Source organism: Mesoplodon bidens (genome assembly GCF_964165515.1).
Source record: "Mesoplodon bidens genome assembly, chromosome: 4".
In the NCBI taxonomy this organism is placed as follows: Eukaryota; Metazoa; Chordata; class Mammalia; order Artiodactyla; family Ziphiidae; genus Mesoplodon; species Mesoplodon bidens.
In genome coordinates, this window is record NC_138160.1 from 52798051 (window position 1) to 52822139 (window position 24089).

The 24089-nt window shown below is 37.0% G+C and overlaps 1 protein-coding gene across 1 annotated transcript in view; it reads left to right on the forward strand.

The window, feature by feature from the left end:
* The window catches only part of CWC27 (CWC27 spliceosome associated cyclophilin), a 232593-nt gene that overhangs the window by 28293 nt on the left and 180211 nt on the right, over positions 1–24089 (forward strand). The window contains exons 8-10 of the mRNA XM_081233926.1: positions 8826–8905; positions 9882–9915; positions 13116–13273. Of these exons, the coding sequence (XP_081090052.1) occupies positions 8826–8905; positions 9882–9915; positions 13116–13273 (272 nt within the window). The remainder of the gene's footprint in view (positions 1–8825; positions 8906–9881; positions 9916–13115; positions 13274–24089) is intronic.

Here is a 24089-nt window from a genome sequence, read left to right on the forward strand (position 1 = left end):
CTATTAAAGTGTCTAATGTGATTTTGAATGCTGCAAAAGCTGCCTCCTTCTAAAAGGCTGGCAAGAAATTTCACTGGTAGCACAGCATTCTGGGGTGGGGGGCAGCTCAATGCAGTCGGCCCACTGCCCTTCCCTAACTTCCGTAGGGTCTTGGATAGTACTAAGTTTAGCAGCCTTGTAGAGCAAGTGTGGGCAAAAGGAATTTTTCTGTCAATCTTTTGTTGAATTAAATTTCTGGCCTAAAATAACGTTTGTGGACAATTACTTTGAGATTGACTCTACTAGGAAATTAGTTTGAATTTTTTCTATTGGTAGCAACAGCATGTCTTAAATGTTTAAAGCATATCTTCCTCCTGCTGCTTACTTTTGCACAAAGTAAAAAAAGAAAAAAAAAATAATGTTTAACTTCTACTGAATTATAGTGAACTGGATACTCCAAAAGCAATTTGTGTTTGCTACAAGGTTGAAATGTGAAAGATACCACTGTAGATAGTTCTAGCTTGCTTTTTATGTTTGCTCTTAAACCTGTAAAACACTTTAAACAGTAGAAAGACCAAGTAAATTCTTTCCTCTTTGCCAAGAAAATTGCAACCCACAGTCCATTATCAAATAAGTAGGATAACTCTAGTATGGAGTTACATTTCTCTTGTCTGACTTTTTAATTGAGGGCACTCTGTGATAAAATTATCAAATGTTTGTTTCACACTCTCAAATCTATATCTCTAGGCTGACTTACTTTTCTTTTCTCCAGCTGCCTACTAGACATCTCTATATTTAAATATCTCACTTGTTACCCAAGCTCTAGCCAAGGCTTAATTCATTATCTTTTCTTCCCAAACTTCTCCCTGTTCTGTGACTTCTCTTTCTAATTCCCTGGTATCAGTGCCCCCTAAAGAAGAATTTTAGATTTAGTTGACGTTTTTCTTATTTTTTTCCTTGCACAACCAGTTAGTTGAACTGTTCTACCAATTTTTCATCCATGCGTGTCTCAAATCTGTTTTTTCTTTTTAATTTATATTACTATTACCCTTGTTCCAGGCTTTATTATCTCTAGCCTGGGCTGCAGCCCTAGTCTACAGACTGGTCTCCCATCTCCCTTCTCTTTTTTCCCTTCCACTCATTACTATCAGAATAGTCTTCCTGAAGCCTGATTAAGATGTTATAGTTGCTTTCTGTTGACTATAGAAATAAGGCCAAATTCCTTGGCCTATTATTTCAAGCTTCTTCTTTCATGACTCCCCTTTGCCAACTCTGTCCTTTAGTCTAATGCTTCTTAAACTTCCTTAGTAATAAAAAAATCACTTGTAGTACTTTAAAAAAAATTAAATTAAACTTGTAGTACTTTAAAAAAAAATCTGAATCAAAATCTCCGAGGGAGAAACCTGAGAATCTGTACTTTTAATGAATTCACTGGAAATCTTATCTGGGAAATGTAGGAAACACTGTGTTAACAGATCTGAAATATTTGCTGTTGTACATATATGTCTTGTATTTTCCTTTTTGTGTGTCTTCGTTCATGTTCTTTCCCCTGCCTGAAGTGTTCTATCCCACTTCTGAATGTTGAAGTCATATTTATTTTCAACACCTAGAATACTATCTTTTCTAAATGTCTTTTCCAGTTTTTCTTAATCTTTTCTTTTTCTGATCTAACGTCTACCTTTCTTGTGATACTTATATTTTGCTTTAAAAAACATTCTTTTTGCTTTATTACACAAGAAATGTATGACTGTGTTCTTGTTGTATAGGATTCAAACATTATACCCTTTTCTTTCTGCCTTATTTTGTAGGGTCCTAGGCTGTGAGCTCCTTCATGGTAAACTTTGTGTCATCTTTGAGTGGCAGTGTGTTGCAGTAGAAATAGCATGGATTTGGGATCATACAAACTCATATTGGCACTTCACTTTCTATAGATAGTCTGCGACCTTGAATAACTTAGTCTCTCTGAGTCTCCATTTTCCTTTGTAACATGGCAATAATATGTACCATTTACAGTTGTGAAATAAGGATATAGATAGCCCTTATTTTGATACGTCACGCAATCGAAAAATGGTTTCAAAAGTCAAATGTCTTAAACTGTATACTCTATGTTATAAATTGTATTTTATTCTCAGAGAACTAAAGAATATCAGTCACTAATATGATCATGACTATCACGCAGAAGCTGCTGCCCTCATACTCAAGTAGTCTAGAGGGCTAGTGAGAAACTTCACCAGTTCAGCTTCCTGAGGGAGGAAGCCATAAGCACAGCACTGCGGTGCCCTTCCTGAGTGCTCCCACAGGGTCCTGAATGGTAGCTTGAGCAGCCTTGGAGAGCATGGGTGTATATCTGTACATCGTGACCCACCAACAATCCACTCTCCACATGTGAGTGGGTCTTGAAGCACCATGCAGAATCTTTGGCCTACCGAATTTAGCTGTTTTGTGTGTTCATAAAATGGAGTCATGGGTAAGTTTAGCTTGAGAAAAGAGAGCAACAATAAGCAAAAATTGTTGAAATTTACTGGCTTCAAAGGACATTTCTCTAGAGGGCATGGGATAAATTCTAGAGAGAACAGAAATGGGAGTGCATTTTGTTTATTTTGCTTTTGTACTCTTCTTCAGACTATAGGCATCCTTCAAATACATTTTACCTTTTGGGTAAAATGAAACTTTGGCCAGAAAAGGGAAGGCTAGCCTGAGTATTAGAAAAATGTGACTGAATAATATATTTTTAAAAACTTAACCTTACTGTTTTTTAAGTGTAAATAACTAGAGCCAAAGTCAAGTCAGTGTCTTTCACAATGACTGAGAACAATTTGCAGTTTCAGTGGTTGCATGAAATTAAATATTTCTAGAGGGCTTGCAAATAATTGTTTCATTATTCATTTGCTTATCAAGTTTCTTTTTCCAGTGACTCCACACTGTTAATCTTTATTCCAGAACCTAACATCACAAGTTAATAATTGGTAAAGTCTGAATTGAGGCTTTACTTTATGTGGAAGTAGAAATAAGATAGAGTCCCCTCTGGTTTATGGATTATCAGCGTGGGATTACAGACACTGCTTCACCCCACTCATTATTCATGACAAGGTGCCTCTCTCCCATGGGTTAGCTTTCTTTCGTTATTTATTTCAGTATCTTTCTACTACCTGATAAAATCTCTTTTAGAATAATAGAATTTTATAGCTCAAAGGGATCTAGTCCAACTTCCTTTCTTTATAGATGAGGAAACTGAGACCCTGGTTAAGTGACTGGCCAGACTGACTTCATTTCCTTTTTGATAGGATTGCATGATAGGAGGATGCCATAATAACATATCTTGAGTTCAGGAAAGCACATTGTCAGAGTCTCTCATGATATTCTGTGGACAACATGAGGAAATGTGATCTGGGAGATAGTACAGTCAGATGGATTTATAGCTGATTGAATACTTCTGCCCAAAGAGTGCTTTGTTGTCAACCTGTGCCTGATTATTTGAACTAATAAGTTAAAATGTAATAAGAGTACGTGTATATTCTGTACTTTAGTTTCATGAAGTCAGCTGAATAGGTGTAAAACTTAATAGCCTGTAAGCCCTAGTTGAATTACTAAGAATGAAGTCTCTGGAATAAGGAATTTAACATTCTTTGCATTTTGGGGGATCACATTTGCAGCATTTTGTTCAGTTCTGAACACATTTAAGAAGGATACTGACAAACTAGATGCATCCAGAGGAACAGAGGGTCATGAGGAGGATGGGGATGATGCCAAAAAACATCTTACTTGGGGAATGCTTAAGGACTGGATATACTTTGGTGAAGTAAAAACTAAGTGAAAATGTGATCCTAGGCTTCAAATATTTGAAAGGTTTTTATCTGGAAGATCCTCCCCTTCATATTTCTTTCTTAAATAACAGTTTCATTCAAATGTCTGTATTGGTTTAAAGTTCACCCCTGAATCTTTGTGTATGACTTAAATACAAATGTCAGAAAGTATTTTTCAAGTAAAAGCCACAATCAGACAAGTAGTTTTCTTGAGGCAAGTTAAATGGTAGGTCCAGTATAAAAGTATCTCAATAGCTAAATTTGAAAATAGTGATTAATTTGTGCCACATTCACATTGATACACAATAGTTCTCTTACTACAGTATATGTTAGTATTTTAACTTCAAATCCAAAGTTATAAAAAAGCTATTTTCTTACCCAGAAAAAGGTATACCAATAGACAAATGCATCACTTTTGAGAATAAAGAAGGTCTTTGTCTTATTCTCATTTATCCTGTGAAATTTAAGTTTTCTCAAAATTTGGGAGGTGGGTTGGGCCTGACTTGGAGAATGCTGCTAGGCCATTTGTACAGAGCTTGTCAGTGTTAAATAGTCCCTTTTAAAAAAAAATTATTTTTTGGCTGCAGTGCATGGCTTCCAGGATCTTAGTTCCCTGACCAGGGATTGAACCCGCACCCTCAACAGTGAAAGCACAGAGTCCCAACCACTGGACTGCCAGGGAATTCCCTAGTCTATTTTATAAAATGTTTTTGCCCCATTAAATTGTATTAAACTTTGATTTGCTTATCTTTCTAGTTGCTTATATTTAATTTTTTAAAATGTTAATATATTTGTAATCGTTTCATATTTCTGCTGTAGCAAATTACCATAAATTTAGTGACTTGAAGCAAAACAAATTTAGTATCTTACAGTTCTGGAGGCCAGAAGTCCAAAACAGGTTTCACTGGACTAGATATCGAGGTGTTGGCAGGGCTGCCTTCCTTCTGGCGGCTCTGAGGAGAATCCATTCTCTTATTTTTCCAGTTTCTAGAGACTGCCTATATTCCTTGGCTTACGACTCCTTCATCTTCAAAGCCAGCAATAGCAGGTCAAGGCTTTCTTATCTTTCTTCATTCTGCACCTGACTCTCCTGCCTCTCTCTTTCTTATAAAGACTCTTGTGATTACCTTGGACCCACCCTGATAATCCAGGATAATCTCCTCATCTGAAAATTCTTAATTTATCCACAAAATCCCTTTTGCCAAGTCAAGGAACATACAGATTTTGAGGATCAGGAAGTGGACATCTTTAGGGGCTGTTACTCTGCCTACCAATTTATTTGTATCTAAACTAAACTGTATGGAATATTCCTGATAACAGCAATTGTTTGTAGTTCATTTTTAGTTCTAGAAAGTACAACTAGGATTAGTTGGATGGTTGAAAATTACACAGATTGTTTTTTTCTCCAGTTAGAGAGTGAGTTGTCCAATAATAGAAGCCATTTAAAAAGGGGTGACTTTCGTGTGTGTGTGTGTGTGTGACTATTAAGCTCCTTTCAGGTGTGGAGACACTGGTTGATAGTCAGCAGTAATGTCAAGGAGATTCCTGCATTGTGTGGAGACTAGATTAAGTGGCCTGTAAGATCTTTTTTTTCCCCCCAAACTACTAAGTTTTCTGGTTCTGTGCTACAGGTCACAGAATGTAATAGGGTTCATGAGAGAGACAGTGTGTGTGTGTATATGTGTATATACACACACACATACACACACATATAGGAGAGGGGGAGAAGTAGAGATTAAGATTGATAGATTGCTTGAGTTTTAGGAATTGGCTCATATGTTTGTGGGGGCTGGCAAGTCTAAAATCTGTAGAGTAGGCCAGCAAGCTGGAGACTCAGGGTGGAGTGAATGTTACTCTTGAGTCCAAAATTTTCAGGCTGGAAAGTCAGGCATAATTTTTGTGTTACAGTGTTGAGGCCAAATTGCTTCTTGCTTGGGAAAGTCTTTGCTCTTAAGGCCTTCGACCGATTAGATGAGGCCCGCCTACATTTTGGTGGATAATCTGCTTTACTCAAAGTCTACTGATTTAAGTGCTAATCACATCTTTAAAAAACCTGTTTCATAGCAACATCTAGGCTGATGTTTGACCAAACAACTTGGGTACCATAGCATAAAATTAACCATCACACAGAGATAGTTAGAGGTTGAGACTCAGACCTTCCCACTTCTTGACCAGTGTTGTTCCTCTGTACCACTATGCCTCTTGCTTTCTTTCTTTCCATTTGTACTCTGTTTAGTTCCCACGTTTCACTGCCTCTGTGTTCTTGGGTGTGAAGTGGCAGATAATATAATTTTCCCACATCCCCTTTGACGTTCATTTTCAGATTTGCTTACAGACAGTTTTGAATTTACTGTGGCGCTTCTTACATTGTGTTCCCTAAATATATTTAGTATTTTGTTCATCCCTAAACTCTTTAATGAGCCAGCTGCTTTTATGTAATTTTTTCAAAAATTGTTTTAAAATATATTAGGTGTTTCTTCTTCCTCTAAAATTATTGTTACCTGATGGTATAAATAACAACCTTAAAATAGGCCATTCAGAAAGAGTAGGCATGAAAGAGAAATACCTGAATTCATTTTTATCCTCTTTGAGACTATCCCCAATTTCTACAGCTCTTCCACAATTTGTTTTCTCTGCCTGCAGGATCCAAAGTCTACTGTAGTAGGAAGGGACATCTTAAAAAATGGCTTTTGATCATATATTTCTATGTTAATTTAAAACAATTAAAATTTGAAATGGTAATGATTATTCAGATTAATTAGTTTTCTTCTATTGTACAGTCTTATTTAAAGTTAATGCAAGACAAGTTTCTTTTTTTCCCTTTAAGCTGGTTTAAGTTTTGGGAGATAAACAAGAACACATTTTTTTAATGTTAATTAAACTAACAATTGTAAACTAACATTTACAAGTAAATGAAATAGTAGAGCTTGTTAATGGACCGAGAGCCTGGAGACCTGAATTCTAATCTTACTCCTGTTATTTATTAGTGCAGCTCTCATTTTCTGATATGTTACTAAGAGGCTGGTCAAGAGGGTCTGAGGCCAACTCTGGCTGTAATGTCTTTGACTGTGACTCCCATGAGGGAGGCACATGGGGAGAATTAATAAGGGACTATTTCTTAGAATAGATGAAAATAAACATTGATGGCTGAAGACACAAGAGGAAGAAATATTAGGAAGGAAAGCATGAAAAAAAGATATTCAAGTTTTATTCTAGTTGAGGTCATTTTATATTCACTTGTACACTTTTGTACATATCTCGTTTAGTTCTCTTGTATGAAGTAAGCAAGGCTGCTATTATTATTTCCATTTTGTAAGCAGAATTTCTGAGGTCAGATGAGGTCATTCTCTTTCCTCAAATGGTACACGTTTTGGACTAAAACCCATAGAATTACTGAATACTAGATTTTAAAACTCATTTGGTCCAACTCTTATCTTCTTTTCCTGTGTTTTTTCTACTATACCATCTTCTGGTTTTTGAACAGTTTTCATTGTTAGACAAACATCAAGTAATTCTTTGATGTTTTGTCTTTTTATTACTCCTTGGTTTGTGTAAGGTTATGGAATTAGAAATATATTTTAATTGCATAATTCAGATTCTACAACTTTTTAAAATTACAGATAATAGTATCTTTAGATTAACTGTTTGAGAAAAGTTTTTGTTTTGCCTTTTGAAACTAGACCATAAGCATGTTTAAACTGATTAGGTCTTGAAAATGTGGAGTACTCCATGTTAATACAGAAATTTAAAAATCCATTATTTTCATCATGGAAATAAATTTCAGAAAGTATACATCTGCCTCAAAGTAAAGCCTGTCAAATTTAGAAGTCTGTTCCCAGAGCTGTTAAACAGTCAAGAATGGGGCTAAAGAGAAAGAGGTATTTTTACCTCTCTGTATCTGACATTTAAAAATTCTAGTTAACACATTTTGTGATGAATTTTTCAAAATAAAATGTTCCTTCAAAATAGAAAGAAATTTTTGTTTCTTCCTGTCAACTCTAACTTCATACTCTTCACTCTTATGTGATTAGTTGAGGGGTGGGGATGGTGAGCAGCTTTCCACCTCGAGATACAAGGTATAAATTTGAAGTTTTCATACCTTGTGGTGGAGAAGTCTGTAGGATAGTCTGCAGCTCTGAAACAAGGCCAGTTGTTCTGGGTTCATAGGGGCCTCTAGGAAAAGAAAAATGGATTTATTATATCATTGTGAGACAGACCAGTATTTAAATCCTAGATCCTATACCACTAGCTTTGTGACCTTTAGTAAATTGCTAATCTCTCTAAGTCTTTATTTTCCCTCTGTAAAATGGGGCTCATAACGCCCACCTTATTTACTTTCATTTGGGGACAGGAGGAATTGAAAGATGGGAATATTGTACTGTAGCACAGTACCTGACACAAAGTATATATTTAATAAATTAGAATAATAGTAGTAGTAGTGTTTTTAATAGTTCTACTTCTTATATCTTACTATGTCTGTTTCCCTACTAAAATATAAATTTATTGAGAACATGAACTTTGAAATTAAAGTATTTAATAAATATTAGGTCATTGATGAATATTGTCATACATGAAAGGCTCTTTTACATATGTTAAATAGCACCTTGTAAGTGCTCTCATCTGGTTGCTTGGGTACATTTTTAAAGTGATTCTGTGCAGTATAGACAGTATATTTGAAGAATAGTAGTGTGTGTTTATTTCAAATTACTTTTGTGATCTATCTTCTAAGTTTTAATATATCGGCCAAAAATTAATTAGTGGTGAATCACAATGAGGGTTTAGTGTTTGGAAATAGTAATCAATAAACTTATTTTTAAGGATATATCACTTTTTGAAAGAAAGATATTTCTAAAATATTTTTAGTCAATGGGAGAATAAGATTGCTATTTATAAAGCTTTTGTTTATACTCAAATTTTCAGGAACATATATATTTTTGCTAACCACATTATATCAGTACTAGATTTTTATGTAAATGTGTTAACTTGTCCTTTTGGAAGACTATTTTTTCTCCACTCATGATTATATCATACATTCCTTTCTAGAGCATGAAGGGAAAAAGCAAAAGTAGTCATGACTTGCTTAAGGATGATCCACATCTCAGCTCTGTTCCAGCTGTTGAAAGGTTAGCATGGTGCTAGTGTGACCCTAAGTTCTTATTGTCTGGCTCAGATCATTTTCTTGCTTCCTTTGTAGTAAACAGTCAGTTCTCATAAGGCAAATTTTGTCAACCCAACCAAAAAACTAAAACATTTTGATAATGGGGGTAGTAGAGCTACTAGCATAATGGAGAGAATCACTGTAGTCACATTCACTCTCCTTGCTATCTATCAACCTCTGCTGAACTAATTAAATTTAAAATTCGCTGTTAAACTTTTAAATCTTGGGATAGTTTGAATACTAGGAAACTGTCTGCTTTAACAATTTAATGTTTAATTGAAAATTTCTTTGCTAACTTTTTCCTTGCATAATTTTTGTCTCAGAATCATGAGTAAGCAAATCAGATTTGAAGGGTTTTGTGAAGAAGTCACCACATTTTGGGCCAATTCACTGAGTATTATTCCTTACATATTTCAGGAGTTATCAGAAAAATTTTGTTGCTTCTCTTTGATAAGGGAAGATGTCTTACTGTTAAATATAATTGCACATGATTCACTGGGCCAGTGTCTCAAAAGGGGACTAAAATACTATTGTACTCACTATTGTAGCTCATTTTTTAGAATTCCATGTTAAAACAATCTTTTCTTAATATCCTTTTATTTGAAGGATTTGGCTTCTTCAGCCTGAATACGTCAAGCCAATAGAAGAAATTGTTGTCTGCAGCCTTTTGTTCATGAAAATAACACTATTGGTTGTTCGCTTTTTAAAAAAAAATTCTAGTGAATTTGTATTTGTGCTAATGGAGCATACCTTTTATTCTATGTATAAAAACAACTTCCCTTTAGAATGTTTCTATTTGCTCTACAATGCCATTCTGAAATTCCTGTGTTGAAGTGTTTTTGAACTATTAATCCCAGCAAAATATTCTAAATTTTTGTATAATTGAATAATTTTGTTATTTTCATTTTGAAGCTAAAATTTTTTTCCTTATTTTTTTGTAGTGAAAAAGGGGATGCAGCAGGAGATTCAGATGATGTGAGTATTAATTTTAGTATAAATATAGTTGAACGATTTATAGAAAATTCAAAATCTTTACAAATGATTAAATTATTTTTCCTAAAAGGTAATACGTATTACCTTTTATAATTATATATGAAAATTTTGAAAAAAATTTGAAAGATTTGAAAAATATGTATTTTGATATTGGAATTTTCCTTCATAGTATGTGTGTGTCTCCTTACAAAATCAGAATCTTACATATGAATTTCTAGCCTGTTTTTTCTCTCTGTCACCTAACATAACATGAATACTCAAAATTTAGATGTCATTGATTTTATTTTGTTATGATAAAAGTTTAAATGTTGATGCATGATATCCTGCATGATGTATGGGAAATACTTGGATACCAGTCATTTATGGTAGTTTCCTTCTTCATACACACATTTTGGAAGATTCTCTCTCTCAAGACTGTAGTGACCTTTCTTCATTACTTGTACTGGCTATTAAAGCTGATAAAACAGAAGGCAGAGTTTCCTTTATGTATGAGAGATCAAGTTTTTCAAGTCATTCGTTTACCACTTTATATAAACACCCATTGATCTGTGTGTTGTACAGAGGAAGTACATAACTGTCCATGCAAGAACACAGCTTCATCTATTACCATAGTCAAAAGAGAGGATTCTCTCTGACTATATATTATAAAGAAATGATGGCTATCTAACCTGGTCAAGAAAACCTTCCAGGAAGAGATGATGCTGTGTTGTGTCTTATAGGAGAATTAGGAGTTAACTAGATCAAAAAAGGAACTGGTGAAGGGTGGGATTCCTCAGAGAACAGCATATGCTAACACATGGTAACAAGGAGAGAGTATACCTTATTTAGGAAGTACAAGCTAAGATTAAAGTTTGAGAAGGAACCTGCCTTGTGAGGAGCAGGGAAGAAGAGTGTTAAAGGTAGAGGGAACTACATGTACAAAAGGCTCTGAAGTAGGAGAGTTTGATGTGTTCCAGGAGCTGAAAGCAAACCAGTGTGACCAGAGCGTCATGACAGGAGGGAGAGTGGGTGAGGTTGGAGTGGGAGGAAGAAGCCAAATATTACAGAGCTTCCTGGGCTATGGGGAGAAGTTTGAATTTCATCCTCAAAGTAATGAGAAACAGCTGAAGGATATTAGTTAAAAGGAAGAGTATATGGTCAACTTTGCATTTTAGGAAGATCACTGTTGGCAATATTAGAGAGGACAAATTAGAAGAAATAGGCTGGAGTCAAGGAGATCTATTGAGAAACTATGCCAGGAGAGCTTGATAGAAGACCACAGGTGTGAGATGGGAGAGAGACAGATTTGAAAGAGGTCTAAGAGGTGACTGATTCCATACTATGAGGTGAGGGAGAAGGAGGAGTCTAGGACAACCACAGGGTTTCTGATTTGTGCAACTTGTTAGATGGGTACAAAAGATAGGTGGGGAGGGCTTCCCTGGTGGCGCAGTGGTTGAGAGTCCGCCTGCCGATGCAGGGGATACGGGTTTATGCCCCAGTCCGGGAAGATCCCACATGCCATGGAGCGGCTGGGCCTGTGAGCCATGGTCGCTGAGCCTGCGCATCTGGAGCCTGTGCTCCGCCACGGGAGAGGCCACAACAGTGAGAGGCCCGCATACCGCAAAAAAAAAAAAAAAGATAGGTGGGGAGAACAATGACAAATAATGTGCTTAATAATGTGCATTTTGAGATTCAGATAACTTGGAGAAATCTGTGTAACATTAGTATGGATCTGGAAGATAGGCTCAAGGCCTAATGTAAAATTATGTTCTTATGGTCTTGAGGGAGTGAGGTCATCTAAGGACACTGTATGGTTTTTAATCTGTTTTGTGTCCCAAGATCCTTTGCAATCACTAAGACTGCAGACCTTCTTCCCAGGAAATATATTACATCCACAAACAAAATTTTATGAATTTGCAGGGCATTTTTTTTTTTTATATCTCCTGAGGACCAAGCATGGAAGACCTAGGTCAGTGGTTATCAAGTTTTAAGGCTAAAGAATTTCTTAAACATCTCATTGAAAACACTCACAATTTCCATCCCTAGAGATCTGGTTCAGTAATACTGAGATGAGGGCTAGGATTTTACATTTTGAGAGCCAATCCATGTTTTATGGCCTGAGGACTAGACTTTGAGAACCACTGCTCTAAGGTCCACAAGCCTCAAGTTAAGAATCTGCCTCATCATGACTCACCTGGTTAGAGAATCACAAGAGAAAAAGATCCACTTGGGTAGTTTCTTCCTTCTCCTTCTCTACCCTCTTCCCTCCCTCTCTCTCCACCTTTCTCCCTCCATTGCTCACTCTCTTGATGCTGGGAGCTATTCTGGAAGTTGAAGATTTAGCAATAAGCAAAACAATCCAGAATTTTAGTTCTAATGGACTCCTTCCTCTGATTATAGGAGAGAGACAATAATCACATAAATAATTAAAATGTATAGTATGAGTGATAAATGCTTTGAGGAAAAATAAAATAGGGGAGGGGAATAGAGAGTACTGGAGGTGGGTGGGCGGCTCTGCCATTTTATTCGGGGGATCAAGAAAAGTGTCACCAAAAGGGTGGCATTTGAGCAGAGACCTGAAGGAGATGAAAGAGTCAGCAATGCAGATACATGGAATAGGAGAGTTTCAGGCTGGAAAGAAGAGCAACTCCAAAGTTGGCTAGTGTTGCTGGCCTGGAGTTGTAGGAGATTATGTCAGGGAGGTCCAGATTGTGTAGGGTTTGAGTGAGTTGGGAATCCACTGGAGGGTTTTGAGCTGAGGAGTGATTGCTATGACTTAGATTGTAAGAAGAAATATCAGTTTCTCTACCTCCACCTCTTTTACTTGCATTAATCCCTGGGTGAGGTCAGTATGCTGGCCAACTGCCTCCAAAAGCCACATTTCCTACTGGGAAGGAATAGGAATGTAGATAGACAATATCCTGGGTGATCCAGAGGGAGCATAGTCTGCTGTGCAGAGGAGCTGGGTGTTCATCGAGCAACAACCCTTACTGGGCTATACAGTACTTACATAGCCAGCCTAGAGCAGATCCCAGGGGGTATTCCTGCCTGTAGCAGATTCTTCAAGCCCTCACTAGTTCAAAACAAAACGAAACAAAAAATAAACCTGGTCTAAAATGCAACAAGGAGAGTTTGAGATGGACCTCTGGAAATGAAAGAAGAAAATGGAATGCCCAGCAAATACTCCATTTCAATTTTTACAGGATGGAGAATATGGAAGTGCAGAGCATGACGAATATGTTGATGGTGATGAGAAGGACCTGATAAGAGAAAGAATTGCAAAAAAGTTAAAAAAGGGCACAAGTGCAAATGTTAAGACAGCTGGGGAGAGTGAAGTGGAGAAGAAATCAGTTAGCCGCAGGTGAGTCAAGCGTTGTGCTTCTAAGTATCAGAGTTCTGTTTTTGCTTTTGTTTTTGTTTTTTAATTAATTTTTGTTAGAGTATGGTTGCTTTACAATGTTATGTTAGTTTCTGCTGTACACCAAAGTGAATCAGCCATACATATACATATATCTCCTCTTTTGGATTTCCTTCCCATCTAGGTAAGTATCAGAGTTTTTGTCATTTTATACTTAATTTTAAATTAAGATTGAGCCCTTTATTCAGCTTACTTTCTAAAATACTATTTTCATAATGTTTGATATATATACCAGTCATGCTAAATTAGCCCATTCAGAGGCCTAAAAGAAAATAGACCAATTTTATTTACAGCAATGGTCATGTGAGTCAAATTCCAGTTCATTTCTCTCTGATCTCTTCTTTAAAAGCCTCTAAATTGTTTTTATATTTGGGACAAACAATATATTAGCTAGATGTGGAAGGTTGTGTTTGTTTAAAACCAACAAAAGCAGTAAAGCAACTGTATGGAACAAAAAGAGACATCCTCAGGTTTGAGTAAAATTTGTCTAAACTGTTTAAGAAATGTATGGGCCTGAAAACCCTCTTAAATGTCTTTTCAAGTCTGATTTATACTGTCTATCCCCCCTAATCTTAGTGATATCATAAAAGAAATTTCAGCAAATGTCTGAAATCATTAGTGCTTTCAGTCAGTTATACCAGCTTCACTATAGTTTGTGTCATGTTAATTTTTTGTTAAAAAAAGCAGAAAAACTTCTAAGAGTCTTAAAAAATTGTAATGTGGTAAAAAAGGATAATTATATTTCAAGGAAAATCACTGCTCAGTCTAAGTTGAATTATAATGGGTATACCTGCCAGCCAGATAGGATGTCAGTGTGAAATCATTATCTATTAAAAAAATCAGTGCTCTTGGTATATATAAGCTGTTCATCTGTATGTGCTTGAAGTACTCCATTATCCTTCAGTCATTTTCTGATTCAAGCAGTAGGATCAGGGACTAGACTAGCCTCCCAGCCTTTTCGGCAAGGAGCCATTCACAGTAGGATTTTACTGAAAATTTGTGGCATTGCTTCTATTTGTAAAGAAACATCTGGAATCTGTTAAAGCTGCTTATCACTTTGGATAGTAAACCTACAAGCAGGTTTCTTGAGTATTTAATATTTATATTGGGGAATGATATTTAACAATATAATTTTCAACAAATTACATAGAGTAGATTATTTCCCTAATTGTTCTATTGAAAAGTACTTAGGGGTTCAAGAGGAAAAAATCCAAAGCTCTTCTTACCTTCTCTCCTTTCTTTTCTCTCATTGTACTTATTCTGATTTCTTGAGGATTTCTGTCCCTTGCCTCCCTCCTTTTCTAAACGCATCAGTCTCACTCTTTCTTATCCAGTCCACTTTCTGTAAGCCTATACCTTGACTACTGAATGCTGCTGAGCAGAATCACACAGCCGTGGACAAGTCCAGCCTCAGCTGTGCCTCCAGTGCTTCCCTTCAACCTCAGGTTCACTCTCTCTCGTTAGGTCACCTGGCTTCCTGTTCTGTGAAACAAGAGTAACTTCTTCAACTCTTATTCTTTTCACTTTTCACTGTACCTATTCAGACCAATTCTTATCTCCCTCTCTTCTGCTTTAAAGGGAGGAATCCCTCTACCCGTTCAAAATGATTCCATCCTCTTTGCTTTGTCTTTAGTTTTCTCTCTTCACTCATTCCTTTCCTTCAGCTTGTGGATAGACTTAAGCCTCTGCCAGCATTCGAGAGTGAAAACAAAAACACCACTTCATTATTTCCTGTCCCCACCACCTTAGTTCCCATTTTTTTTTTTTTTTTTTTTTTTTTTTTTTGGCAGTACGCGGGCCTCTCACCGCTGCGGCCTCCCCCGCCGCGGAGCACAGGCTCCGGACGCGCAGGCTCAGCGGCCATGGCTCACAGGCCCAGCCGCTCCGCGGCATGTGGGATCCTCCCCGACCAGAGCACGAACCCGCGTCCCCTGCATCAGCAGGCGGACTCCCAACCACTGCGCCACCGGGGAAGTCCCCCCATTTATTTTTAAATACACATCATTTAGCTTTTCCCTCATCACTGCCCTGAAACTACTCTCCCTAAGGCCATGTACTTGACAAATCTAATGGCTACTTTCCAGTTTTTGTTTTTCCTGGTGTCTCTGCTGTGGAATTTGGCATTTTTTGCCTTCTCCCTCTTGAAAACCATCTTCCTCAAGAGCCTGCTACTTAAATTGTGACCTGTGGACCAATAGCATTAGTATCTCTTGGAATCTTTTTAGAAATGCCAAGTCTCAGACCCCACCTCACACTTTCTGAATCAGAATCTGTGTTTTAATAGGATCCTCAGGTGACTTGTACATTAAAGTTTGAGAAGCACTTCTCTAGAATACTAATTTTTACCACCAGTGCCACTGGACTAGTTCAAGTTTGTATCATCTTAGCTCCAAGGTCAGCAACTTCTGACTCCCCAGGGTATTCCCATAGCACCTTTTTCATACTTCAGTGATATTATGACATCTGGTTATACATTTTTTTCTTCCTTGTGTACTCTTATACTGTAATTTTCTTAAAGGCAGAGATTGTGTCCATTTACCTGTGGTCAAACATCATAGGTACTCAGATGTTTATATAAATGAATGAACAAAAAAAAAAGAGTGAATCCTTCTTTGACAAATCACTTTCTCCTCCAGGTCTTATAAGTAACTTGCTTATATGTATCACATGAGATCTATTGCTTTGCCTACTATCCGTTGCCTATAATGAGCTCCTTCAGAGACTGTCTTACGTCCTCCGAGTCTTGTATAATAAGCATGTGGTAATTGGTCATTAAAGTTTGTGTAATGAGTGGGCGAATAAATGAATGAATACATTTCTGATTCATTAGAAGAATGGTTTTCACTCCTGACTCCACATTAGATTCACTGGAGAAATGTTGAAAAGAAAAAATACTGATGCCCAGCTCCCAATCCCAAAGATTCTGAATCATTTGGTCTGCAGTGAAGCCTGGGCACATGCATTTTTACTTTTTAACTTTCTGTATAGTTATCTATATCTGTATAGATATAGTCTGTATACTTACAGACTATATCTGTATGAACTATATTTCATAATGCACATATAATAAATACACAGGTTGCTGAATTTTTACAAGCCAAATACATCCCTATACCCATCACCCAGATCAAGAAACAGAAAATTGCCATTACCCACAAGTCTCCCTCTTGCCCTATTCTGGTTATTTCTCCCCTCCTCCCCTGATAGTAACCAGTTTTCTAACTTCCAAGAACATAACATTAATTTAGGGCAATAATACTTTGTAAAATCTCTCCAGATATTCTAATGTGCAGCTAAGGGTTAAGAACCCCAACCCCCACCAAACACTTGCTCTCTTGATTACTTCTGAGGCACAGAATAATGTAAAGGTAGATTTTAAAAATTGTAGGGTCACCTCAGGTCTTTTTTGTAGTCTAACAGAGATAAGACATTTATATCAGTTGAACTCAGTTTAATCTCTGAAAAAGGTGAGAGGGTCAGTATAATGAGAAGTCATTTTAGAAGCAACAAAATGATATTTGAGTTTTCCTAATGTTTTTCAAGATGTGTGCTGGTAAAGATTCAAATCAGTGTCTCTCAATGTTTTCCATATATTTGAGTCACCTTACAAGCCCCACCCCTGATCAAGTCGATCAGAATTTTTCGACCATGAGAAGTTTTAAAAAGCACGGGTTATTCTAATGTGCACTCAAGGTTAACTGAAAGGCGGTAGTTACAGCCTCTTTGGAAGGTCCTGTTTTAAAACTTACTCTAAAGAATCTTTTCTTTGCCTGCAGGTGGAGCTCACCTGCTGCAAGTTAATCATATAAACCAAATTGAGTCGTCTGCCCTACTTGTTTTTAGCATCTGTTTACAGATTTATAATAAATGGCTAAACAGTAAAAATCAGATGTAGCAAGCAGACTGGAGAGTAAAAAAATCAGTGGCTTGTTGTGCTGATTACAGTCATTATGGAAATTCTGTCTTTTATTGTGTAATTTCTGTCATCTCTAATTTTATTGTGATTACTCTTCTAAAGTATTTTCATCAAAATGAAATATAAATCAAAGAAATCTTGACATATACCCTGAAATCGCCATTACTAGTTTTGGTAGTAGTCCTTCAAGGTTAACTAGAGTACGTTAGTTTTGGTATTTGAACAGGTTCTGGTTTGATCAGCTGTGTTGTTTACCTGTCATATTTATTGACTGTGGCATTATTCCTATATCATAAAACAATTCTCTTATTTGGTAAAGTCAAGTAGAGTTTGTGTTTTACTCATGAGCTGTGTTACGTTGACTGAATATGAAATATCTTATATGATAGTATCAGAAATTTAAATATAAATATTGAAGTTGAGTTTGAAATCTAATGAGTTGGATTGAACTTTAAATTATGAAGCAAGGGATAATACAATCAGAAATACCTCCTTTGGCCTGGGTGAACACCCAAATGAGCTGCTGCTAATTTTAATCTTTCAAGTCTCCTTTTGTTGAATTTGAAATATGTGACCACGTTTTCTTATGGAACTTTGAATACTTTTTCCCCCCAATATTTCTAGCCTTCTCAAAAATATTAATTAAGCTTTCTCTCAGCCTTAGGGAATTTTTTGAGTCTTAATATACTTTGTATTCTGGTTTCTCTTACTTTATGATCAGACTTTAGGAAGTACAAAGCTGTCTTAATACATAAACTTGGTTAACTTTAGCAAATTCAAAAAGATTGTGTCATATTTAAGTTTCAAAAGTTTAAAAGATAGTACACATATAAAAATGATAGGGCTTCCCTGGTGGCGCAGTGGTTGAGAGTCCGCCTGCCGATGCAGGCGACACGGGTTCGTGCCCCTATCCCGGAAGATCCCACATGCCGCGGAGCGGCTGGGCCCGCGAGCCATGGCCGCGGAGCCTGTGTGTCCGGAGCCTGTGCTCCGCAACGGGAGAGGCCACAGCAGTGAGAGGCCCGCGTACAGCAAAAAAAAAAAAAAAAAAAAAAAAAAAAAATGATAGTACAAAATTTAAAAGATAGTACAATAACAAAGGTTGAAGTCCACAGGCATTCTAAAACCCTATTTAAATCATTAGAATCACCATCTCTAAGAAGTCCCCCTCTTTCCTCAGAATTTTTACAAGCAAGGAATGAAATTAACCAGCTAGAGCATTTTTGCTTCCTTTCACCTTGTTGCCCCAAGGTATTGAACTGAAGCAGACAGTAAAAAAAAAAGAGGAAGAGAAAGAAATGCGAGATCTATACATTGCGTAAGTGGTCTCTGAAAATTTGCAGGTATTATTTCTTTCATATAGAGTAGTAGTGGTCTAAATACTGTATTTTCAGAAAATATTTGGGTTTAACAGCAGATATTAAGCTTTGGAGCAGTCTGGTAGCAGTTAGTTTGCATACTAACTTTTACTAGAACTTGATTTTTCTTTTTTATATGTTTTTTCTTAACCTATCATTCTATTCTCAAATATGTGTTACACTTACTGTCAGTGACTGTGCAAGAACTGCTATATGCCAGACAGTGCCAGGCTCCAGGAACATGAAATAAAGGAGAAATGGTTTCTGCCCACAGATGTTCACAATATAGCATAAGAAATATAAACAATTACAATTCAATATGGCATGTGCTCTAATAGAAGTGCATGCAAAATATTATAGATGATAAGTAGGCAATGTATATTTCAGGACAAGATTAAAATACCAGGTTTAAAAAGGGATGAATATAAAATTGCCATTTTTGGGCTTCCCTGGTGGCGCAGTGGTTGAGAGTCCGCCTGCCGATGCAGGGGACACGGGTTCGTGCCCCGGTCCAGGAAGATCCCACATGCCGCAGAGCAGCTCGGCCCGTGAGCCATGGCCGCTGAGCCTGCGCATCCGGAGCCTGTGCTCCGCAACGGGAGAGGCCACAACAGTGAGAGGCCCGCGTACCGCAAAACAATAAATAAATTAATTAATTAAATAAAAAATAAAATTGCCATTTTTGCAGATCAAGAATAGTCAAATACAGCAATCTCATAAATTTCATCCTAATGCTAGTACGATAAGCCATTTTTTGGAACCACTATTTAAAAGAAATAACATTTTAGCATTGTCAAGTCCTTTAGTGTTGCATAATCTCCCAATGTAGACTAGATGGTTTATCCCGTTGTCTTTACCTGTTATGTTTAAAATTTTGGAATAGTAACAATTATAATATAAACCACACCATCATCTGGCATTTCTGGAGAGCTTCCATTTTTCTTCTTTTTAGGTATTTATAGCAAGAATTTTTGGATGTTCTGGGTAAAACTGTTTCTTGGGCTGTTTGAAATAAAATACCACTTTAAAAATGTCCAGTTAGTTCATTGAGAACCTTAATCCATATCCAAGGAATCACTTTCAAAATAAAACAAACAAAAAAATCCTTGAACTTCAGTTATATACTTAGGAAATACAACAACCCTACTGTTTTCACAATTAGATTTTGTTTGGCAGGCAGGAAGCAGTGAAATACATACGTGGGGGAGGTTCTCCTGTCAAAAGGGAGAAGAGCTGTTTGCATCTCTTTAGAGTGTATTGATTTGTGTTACCCTTGAGAGTTACATTCTACTGACCTTGCAGTATCAGTTGTTTATAGGCAACGGAATTATACATTTGAAATGTAATATTGAGATTATGTGCAGAAAAACATTCTTTAAGTTATTCAGCATTTGAGGAAATGTTCTCTACCCTGGAACAAATGTAGTCACACTGAAGAGTTTTGAAACATTCGTTGCTTTCCTACCTTCCTTATCGGTATATTGTGAATTCACCTGTAAATTAAATTGGCAAGTATACTTTGGGTAAAATACAGAAGAGAATAGCCACCCAAGATACCAAGTTCTTGTTTAGCACAAAGTTAAAAGCATATGAAGTTACACAAGGGCCTGAGGAAGGTTTATAGTTATTAGTGATTGTACTCTGTCTGACTCTAGCCTTTCTTTCTGTTCCCTTCTCCAACTGTTCAGGGATTTTATTTCAGGGATCACTTAGCTTTTGCACATTAATTGAATTCCTCCTTTGTACCAGGCACCGTGCTAGGTCCCAGGATGCTCAGATTAGAAAGGCTCAGCCTCTTCTCAAGTTGCTTACTTTCTAGTAAAGGGGGACAGTCGTATAAGCAAATAAGGGCTGTGAAGTGTTCATAGGTGATCTAGCCAGAGAGTTGTTCTCTTATTCCACAAGTATTTATTGTTCTTCTGCAGTGTGACCAGGCAATACATTTTGCCAAGGCAGTTTATTTCTCTAATTTAACCCCTAGAACAAGGCTACAAGTTACAGTTTATATTATGATTCTCATTTTACAAATGAAAACGAACAAACAAACTGGATTTGAAGAGGATAAGTGGCTTATGGCCCAAAAGTGGCAAAGCCTGTACCTGAACCTGCAATGGTCTGACACCTCTATGGAGCCTAGAGAGGGGTTGGCCAGGGCCAACTCATATGTGTCCAGCTAAAGTGTAAAGTCTCATGTGGAATGTTTCTGGCCAAGGTATAACATCATTTTAGGAGTATGTATTACTCTATATAAATGTAGGGGGTGGATTAGAGGAAGGAGACTGAAGCAGAAAGACAAATTAGTGGATTATTAGATTAGTCCAAGGGAGAGGTAATAAGGATCTAACTAATTAAGGTAGTATCTGTGGGGATGGATTCGAGAGATATTAAGGAGGTAATAGATTGGATGTAGGAGACCTGAAGGAAAAAAATATATTCCAGATGACTCTGTTTTGTGGCTTAGATAACTGGCCAAGTAGTGGTTATAACCATTGAGATGGGAACCCTGGAAAGTCCTAGTGCTTACATCATACATTTTTGTCCTGTTAGTCCTTTCTGTTTTACATCGACGTCCTGACACATAAACATACATCCTGAATTGTTTCTTACTTAATGTTCCCTTTATAAGTCAACTTAGGTTAGGTTATGGTAACAAACAATCCCCATATCTCAGTGGTTTAAAACTAGTGTTTGTTTTCTTGCTGTGGCTACATCCTGCTGGGATCTGTGCATCTGCTCCATGTCATCTTCATTCAAGGGCTGAGGATGAAGGGACGGCCTCTTTCTGAGAGGCATGGCAGGCGGAAAAGAGTGATGATGAATCATATGCTAGTTCTTAAAACTTCTACTTAGAAGTGGCATAATCACTCCATTTCACTGGCCAGAGCAAATGATATGGCCAAGCCTGATGTCCATATGGTGAAGTATAAACCTTTCACTGAGAGCTTAGAAATAGTAATGCAATCTACTACAGTCTCTGTGCTCTAGCCAGGAATTGCTATAAGTACCTGTGACTGTGTAATAAATTTATTCATCATCTTCCTGGCAGACAAGACAAAAGAGACCTAATAAGGGTTACATAATTGCCATTATCTGAATTTTAAAAAGAAAGGTATCAATTCCTAATTATTTCAGTCTTTTAAAAAGTATAAAATCCTAAAGGAAATTCTATCTTATCAGTCTTTACACAAGGGGTGGAGAAGAACATAACGATTGTCTTCTACAAGTTTCATAGAAGATGCAGAAACATAACATTATGCACGTAACATTAAATCATAAATTAAGTCAAATTATCTCAAGTAAAGGGATTTCTATGTAAGGGAATAGAGGAGTTGTGTAGAATCCAGATAAAAGAATTGCACACAGTCCTCACAGGAAAGGAAGTTGTCAGAAACTTATATTTTCTCTCTCCTTCTACAGCCTCAACTCTCTGCTTGCCTTTGTTCATTTGTTCCCTTATCTTCTATAATCTTGTGTTTTCTCTGTAAGGCTCTAGTCTGTTCCCTCTTGCACTTCAGCTCTTCAGAAGTAAATTGACTTGCTTTTTGTGTCCCAAATTCTTGGGAGAGAGAATCTTATTGGCTTGGCTTGGGATAGGTGTCCATTCAGTCTTATTATTGGAGAGGATAATGGTAGCAGAGGGGGAGTTAAAAGCCATGAGATATGTGGGTGTGACAGAAATAAATAGGCCCTCTATCATCTATCCTTCCCTTCTTATTTAGTAAGGAGAACCCAAATTTTTAGCTAGATTCGTGGCTGCCTAGCTAAAAGACATTCACCAGTCTCCTTTGTAACTAAGGATGGCCTTGTGACCATGTTTTGGCTAGTGAAATAAAACAGAAGTGTGTCAGACTTTCAGGCGGTCTTTTTATAAAGGAAAGAAGGAAGAGGCTAGCCCTCCTTCATCCCTTCCTCCTGCTATCAGCCTGGTACACAGGTTGGAGTTATGGATGGCAGAATGGAGCGGTTGAAGGAGCCTGGGTCCTTGAAGACTTCATGGAATTACAATTCCCGCTTGGATTGCCTATCTAGGACTTTTTCTATGTGAAATAAAATAATCTTAACATTGTTGAAACCACACTATTTGGGGTTTCTGTTAAGTGTGGCAGATCCTAAACCTGATAGTATAAGGTTGTTTCTTCCAGGGTTGTGAGTAGGGTAGGTTCTCTAAGGTGGGAATGTGGGCAGGGAGGAAATGAATAGCTTCTTCATTATTTCAAATAGCTTTCTTAGCTGGTTTTCTCATTGTTCCTGGAAGAGAATCATCTGAATTAATAGCACCCAACATGTCCACCCCTCTTCTCACTTTTGGCTGATCATGTTGCTCCTTAATTCATTACAGAAACAGAAGTAGCAGGAGAACTTCCTCATTTTCCCACCACCAAATCTACTCATATACATCTGAATCCATATTCTTTTAACAAAGGCAATCCCTCCACACTCTGCTCTGGTCCTCACTTTCTTACACATTTTGGCCAAGTTGTTATCCACCTTACTCCTGTTGCTCACTTCACACCAGGCATATTGTTCTTCTTGCTGTTCCACAGACACATGAAGGTCATTCATCTTTCAGGCCTCTGCACTTGGGGTTACCTCAGCTTGAAACGTTCTTCTCTGAGATACTCTTAGTAACCATTCCTTCTCTTCATTCAATTCCTTATTCAGGTATCATCTTATCAGAGAGGCTACCACACTACTTAAAATAACTGCTTCCATCTCTACCAAGGGTACATATCCAAATGGCCTGGGGACAAATTTTAAAAATTTGTTTGACTTTTACAAAATGCATATGCTAGGACTACTCCCCTCGGGGGGCGGTGGGGGGGGAAATCTCATTCAGTAGGTCTAACGTGATTTGCTCATTTTTTGAAGCCAGTTAATTAGTGATGAAAATACATGTTACTTAACCTTTTCCTACTGTTGGGAACATAGGTGAATAAAGGTAAATAAGTTTAAAAAGCAAGTTTGGAACTAGATTATCTGTCCTTTTTAGACTCAGACGTTTGTAGAAGACAACAGTCACTCTACTATAGGGAGGCAAGGTTAGAAGGTCTCTTTTCCTAGCCAAAATCACTTTTCCTACAAGTTCTACAACTTTTTAAGAATGACTGATATATTGTTTCATCAACATTAATCTTCTAAACACGTGGATTTTGTTCTATTTTTTTAACCTCACTGCATCTTTGTCTTTATTTAAGCTTGTCTTTTTAAAAGTAGACACAATATAAACTATTCGGTAATGACCTACTTTGAAGAAGAATCTCATAGAATTCACTACATTTCTTTCCTACCTTTTTTCCAATTTTGATATGTAGTAATATTTGATGTCTCCTTCCTCCTTAGTTTTTATTATTTAGATATTGCTATACCATGTGTATCAGTTCATTCAATATAAGTGTACATTTATATTGATTTCAATGTGCATACTATTTAAGTGCACATATGTGAGTGTTAAACCTTAAATAGGTTTTCCATTATTACTTTGAAG